At 52.6% G+C, this 6,048-nt stretch overlaps 1 protein-coding gene across 1 annotated transcript in view; it reads left to right on the forward strand.

Moving 5' to 3' along the window:
• The first annotated feature begins 1,860 nt into the window (after window positions 1–1,860).
• TSGA10IP (testis specific, 10 interacting protein) overlaps window positions 1,861–6,048 on the forward strand; it is a 12,799-nt gene continuing 8,611 nt past the window's right edge. The window contains exons 1-4 of the mRNA XM_008590242.1: window positions 1,861–1,989; window positions 2,693–2,829; window positions 2,915–3,633; window positions 3,746–3,893. Of these exons, the coding sequence (XP_008588464.1) occupies window positions 1,861–1,989; window positions 2,693–2,829; window positions 2,915–3,633; window positions 3,746–3,893 (1,133 nt within the window). The remainder of the gene's footprint in view (window positions 1,990–2,692; window positions 2,830–2,914; window positions 3,634–3,745; window positions 3,894–6,048) is intronic.

Raw genomic sequence — 6,048 nt, forward strand, 5'->3', positions numbered from 1 at the left:
TCAGAGGAGGAGACAGCGGGGTTTGCTGGTGCATCAGGTGTGGCGTGTGAGGGAAGAAGAGGACAGAAGGATGATGCTGGGTTTTGGCCTGAGTCCAGTGGCCTTGACTGAGAGGATGCAGGCTGAGACTCTGACTGTGGACATGCCGAGTTGAAATGCTTACTCGTCATCCAAGTGATGTTGAATGCACTGCTGGATGTTCGAGTCTGGACTTCGTGGGAGAAGTCAGGGCTGAGATGTGTAAACCTGGGGTAGTTGCAAAGTAGCAGATGGCTCTTAAGGCCATCAGCCTGGATGAGCTCATTCCGGGAGTGACAGTGGCTAGAGAGAAGAGGTCTGTATGTGCCTCCTGAAAATATCAAGCCGAGAAATCAGGCCTACCCTCTGCCAAGGAAGAAAGTGGCCCAGAGTTTTGGTCTGTCCAGGGAATCAATTGGGTTGAGGTCTGGAGGGGGCTAGATTTCTGAAACTGCAGCAGCCTTACTCGTGTGCCTTCCATCTGGGGTCTCGGGGGGCGGGGGGGAGGGATGGCAGCCCACCAGAAAGAACAGAGTTAGCGTATTTGGGTGGCAATAGATCTTTACCTGAACCACTATGTAGGATCTTAAATTGGATGTGCTCATTGTGAGGTGTTGCTGGGATGGAGTCTGAGAGCAGAGGAGGGTCCAAAGGGCCAAAGGTCTGAGAAAAATATGTCTCTAGGGCATCTTCTGGGATTTACTTCCACAGTCTGTATCACTGGGGCCGCATCACTGGTTAATTAATAACAACGAGTCCCAGGTAACCGAGTGTAGGTGTTCTAGGTACTCTTGCATACATTAGCTGATCTAATCCTTGCCACGGCCCAGGGAGGCAGATTCGATCATAAGCAGCCCACACTGCCCGTGAGGAAGCAGGCACCGAGAGGGTGCGGGGCAAATGGAGGGGCTGGGATTCGAACTCGAGCACTTCCTCTGAGCTCTCAACCCTTATGCTCTGTGACCTCAAAGTAATAACAACAAACACTTATCAAGCGTGTTGCCTTTGTGATTTCACTTATTCTTCACAACAAACCTATGAGATGTGCCCATGATTCCAGTTTCGCAGAGTAGAAAATGGCCACAAAACCAGTGGAAGGCCTCAAAATGGCCACAAAACCAGGCCAGGCCTCCAGACTCAGCTGGTCCGCGTCCCGGCCTCAGCTGCACCACGTCCCTGCACTGCTGGTCTCAGCAGTCAGCACCATGTATCCCATGGTGATCTCACATCCCAAGGCTTTTGGGCAACACTTAGGAGTTTGGCATAAGATTTAAATATTACAGCACCCTCCAGAGCCTCCTCTGGGCTCTGGTTTGCCTGCCACATCTCTCCTGGGCACAGTGTTCAGTTTCCTGGCCTTTCCCACCCCATCAGGGGCTGGGAAAGCAAGTGGTTTGAACAAGATCTTGTGAAAGTTCAGTTTGGCTTACTCAGGGCCTCAGAAGGCAGGCTGAGGGGTGGGGGCCCATCTCAGGCACCTCCTGGGCATCTTCCTAGGACGTGAGGACCTTCAAGAGGGTTGAGTCCCGTGGTCCCTTTTACAGGTAGATGGGGACACAGGCCAAGTGTGGGTGGGGGACATACCAGGTCACAAAGGGAGTCTGTGGCAGAGGCAGGACTTGGCCCTGGGTCCCTAGACTCCCAGGCCTGAACCATTCCTCAGCATCCTGATGAGCTCTACCCCGCAAAGGAGGTCAGCTTCACGTGCCCTGGATGACCCCTTCCTGCTGCGCCTTTTGCCAGAGCCCCTGAGACGGGCTTAGGACTGGTTGCCATAGAGATAGCCAGGAGGACAGTTCCACAGCTGGCAGGCGGGGGTGGGGGACGAGGCAGGACACCAATATGCTAAACACCCACCAACAGCTGGCCAGGACCACATCGGAGAGACCAGGGCAGGACACACAGCTTCAGGCTCCAGGGACGGACTCAGGGCTGCTCAGGCTGCTGTCGAGCATCCCCCCGGCAGAGCAGGTGAGGGAGGCCCAGTGGGGGGGACCTTCAACTGCCCAGAGGCAGGCGGGCTCTCTGGGGCCCGGGGCAGTGAGGGCCGGGGGATGCCCTTAAGAAGCCACGAGACTGGAGCTGGGGCCCAGGTGAAAGCTAGAGAGGACCAAGTGGGACAGGGACCACAGGGAGGCCTAAAGGATGTGGGGTGAAACTGAGGGATGACCCCCAGGGATGACTCCCACAGATGATGGAGTGATTTAGGGAACACTGCAGTAGGAGCAGGCTTTCGGGGAAGATGATGTGGTCCTTCCGCCTTGACTGTAGAAAGTCTAGGGCCCCATGGGACATTTAGAAGAGCTGTCCAGGGCCCAGAGGCAGCCTCATGCAATGGTGACATGTCTGGGCTCTGAGACAGACTGGACACACTCAGGTCCTGGCTCCACCATTTATCCACCAAATACCTCAGCTATTTGACCTCTCTGAGCCTCAGTCTTCTCATCTGCATGATGGGGGTGGTGGGGTCCTTGGGATGCTTAAGCATGCTAGCACATGAAAGTCCTGAACACGCAGGAGGTGCGCAGCCAGTGGTGGCCATTGCTGTTTAAATAGGAAGGAGGAGGAAGTGATCAGTCGGTGTCGGTGGGTGCACAGAAGAGAGGGCCCCGGGGAGATGCAGAGCAATTCAGGAGGCCGCTCAGAGCTGGCCTCCCCTCCTGTCTCTGCCCAGGGGAGCCTGGGGAGTGGTGACAGTGTGCTCATTCAGGGCCAGCAGCAGGGGTCGCAGAGCACAGGCTGGACGGAAAAGAAGGACCGCAGGCCCAGGAGTCGGAAGAAGAAAGGCCATGGCTCCGCCGAGGCTGTGGAGTGAGCAGCTGCGGGACAGGATGGGAGGGGGCCAGGACCCCGGGGCCAGTGCGCAGCCCCTGAGCCCTGCTCTCCCTCTCTCCAGTCTCTTGCCTGCTCCTCGGAAGCCCTCCTTCCCCTTCCAGTGGGCCTGGGAGAGCTTTGCCACAGATGGCCGGGCTCTGCTTCGGCCGAGCTCCTCTTCGGCCCCTGGCCACCAGGCCCTGCCCTTGCCCGCAGCGGTCTCCCAGCTCAAGTCCAGGTGCAAGTCCACAGCCAACCTCCCGGAGGCCCACGGCTCCTGTGGGAAGACAGAGGTGCACAACCTGGAGATGAGACAGCAGCTTGCGGGCAGCATCCCTGTCTCTCCTGGTAAAGAGGAGAACCAAGGGCTAGAGCTGTCCAGTGGGTGTGACCTCCGGCCACCTGGGGAGCGGTCAGGGTCGGCATCCGAGTCCGAGGATGCTGCTGAGCCAGAAGGCCCGGGTGCTGAGGAGGACGAGGGTCTGAGCCCTGGGGAATGGCCCCAGCCCCCCAGCACGGGGTCAATCTTGGAGGAGGAGAGGTTCTCAGAAGTGGCAGAGGAGGCCAAAGAGGGGGAGCATGCGGCCCCCCAAAGAAAGAGGGCCAGTTCTCGGAAAAAGGGGCAGGATTCTGGAGAGCAGGCCTCGGATGAGGGGGAGCTCCAGGGCCAGCACCAAGGGAGTGCCTCCAGCTCCAACAATCTCCGAGAGCCACAGAGGAGGCCATCAAGGACCAGGGAGCTGGAGGGGCCATGGGACCTGGAGAAGCCGCACAGGCAGTTGCAGCAAGACTCGGGCTGTGGTGAGTATGGGGCTCAGTGCCTGGGTTCCCCAGCAGCCACACGGGGGGAGAGCAGTCTGGGTGCAGGGGGCCAGAAGAGACGGTGGTCCCTGACTTGGTCCCACCGGGACAGGTCTCCAAAAGCAGCCCTGGAAGGTTTCGCAGGCTGCTGTTCAGGCTTCCAACCGGAATGGGAAGGCCAATGCCTTGGCGGGTGATGAAAGTTTCCTGTTTGCCAACTTCCCTAATCGCACCTTCCAAAAACGACAGGAGGCCACCAGGTAAGGGGGCGGAGCAAGAATGCTGGGCACCAAGGGCGAGGAGGAGAGGAGGAGCAAGTTCTCCAAGAGACAGTCGTCCGTACTCTCACTCACTCCTTTGTTTACCCATTCATCAGTCTGTCTGAGCATTCAGTCATCCATGTATCCACCATCCATCCTCCGACTGATAACATCCATCCGTCCATCCGTCCGTCCATCCGTCCATCCGTCCGTCCGTCCGTCCGTCCATCCATCCATCGTCTCTCTGTCCGACTCCTTGGCCAACCGTCTATTGACACCATCCCACTTTTCATTCATTTACTCTCTTTCCTTCTAGCTGTCCATTAATCTGTTATCTAAGTGATTAAAGAAACATATATATTGAGTATCTACTCACGAGTCCTCACACTATCAGGATAAAAAGACTTGTCCTAGCCTTAGAAGCTCAAGGTCTGGAAAAGGAGACAGACGGACGACTGTGTCAGTTCAGTTAGAGAATTATGGCACCTGGAGCTTGAACAAGGGCCAACGGGAGCAGAGGGGAAGACTGGAGGCCACGAGGGGCTGTTGGCAATGGCTAGTGAGGGATGATAGGTGGCCATGTGGATGGAGAGAGGGGTCCCGTTTAAGAGATATTTAGAGGTTGGCTCAACGGGGCCTGGTGGCCGGTAGACGTGGCTTGTGGGGGTGGGGAGAATTCATAAGCGTTCTTATAGCACCCCTCAATTCTTTTTTTAAAAATTATCTTATTTTATTGACAGATAAAAATTGCATATACTTATGGTTTACACTATGATGTTCTGAAATATGTATACTTTGTGGAATGGCTAAATGAACCTAATTAACATATACATTGCCTCACATACTTATTTTTTTGTGGTGAGAACACTTAAAATCTACTCTTAGCGATTTTCAAGTATACAGTATGTTGTTATTAACTATCATCACCAGGTTGTGAATAGATCTCTTGAACATATTCCTCCTATCTAACTAAAATTTTGTATCCTTGGACCAGCATCTCCCCAGTCCCACCCCCCTGCCTACCCTGACCCTGGCAACCACCATTCTACTCTCTGCTGCAGTGACTTGGGCTTTTTCGGATTCCACACATAAGTGAGATCGTCCAGTATTTGTCTTTCTGTGCCTGGTCTATTTCACTTAGCGTAGTGTCCTCCAAGTTCATCCATGTTGTCTAAAATGACAGGATTTCATTATTTTTCAAGGCTGAATAGTATCCCGGGGTGTACACATGCCACATTTTCATATCCATTCATCATCTGATGGGCACAGGATGATTCTGACTTTGGCATCGTGGATAATGCCGCATGTGAGGGTGCAGATATCTCAACGTACCGATCTCATCTCCTTCGGGTATATATTCCCGGTAGTGGATTGCTGGATCATATGGTAGTTCTACTTTCACTTTTTTGAGGAACCTCCACCGTGTTTTCTATAATGGCTGTACCAACTTACATCCCCACCAACAGTGTGCAAGCACTCCCCTTTCTCCAGACCCTCGCCAGCACGTGCTATCTTCTGTCTTTTTGATAGTCATTCTAACAGATGTGAGGTGATATCTCATTGTGATTTAATTCACATTTTCCTCATGATTAGTGATATTAAACGTTTTTTCATTTGTTGGCCAAACGTTTTCACTTGTTGGCCATTTGTATGTCTTCTTTTAAGAAATGTCTACTCATGTTCTCTGTTTTCTTACTGCTGAGTTCTTAGAGTTTCTTATATATTTTGGATATTAACCCCTCGTCAGATGTATGCTTTGCAAATATTTTCTCCCACTTTATAGGTTGTCTCTTCTCTCTTTTGGTTCCTTTGCTGTGCAGAGCTTTTTATTTTGACACAATCCCATTTGTCTATTTTTCCTTTTGTTGCTTGTGCTTTTGGGGTCATATTCAAAAAATCCTTGCCCAGACCAATGTTATGGAACTTTTCCTCTATGTTTTATTCTAGCAGTTTAAAAGTTTTAGGTCTTTTGTTTGTCTTTAATCCACTTTGAGTTGATTTTTGTATATGGTGTAAGATAAGGATCTAACTTCATCCTTTCACATGTGGATATCCAGTTTTCCCAACACCGTTTATTGAAGAGACTGTCCTTTCCCCATTACATGTTCTTGGCATCTTTATAAAAAACGAATTGAGGGGCCGGCCCGGTGGCGCA

Source organism: Galeopterus variegatus, unplaced genomic scaffold (genome assembly GCF_000696425.1).
Source record: "Galeopterus variegatus unplaced genomic scaffold, G_variegatus-3.0.2 Scaffold5943, whole genome shotgun sequence".
NCBI classification, from domain to species: Eukaryota; Metazoa; Chordata; class Mammalia; order Dermoptera; family Cynocephalidae; genus Galeopterus; species Galeopterus variegatus.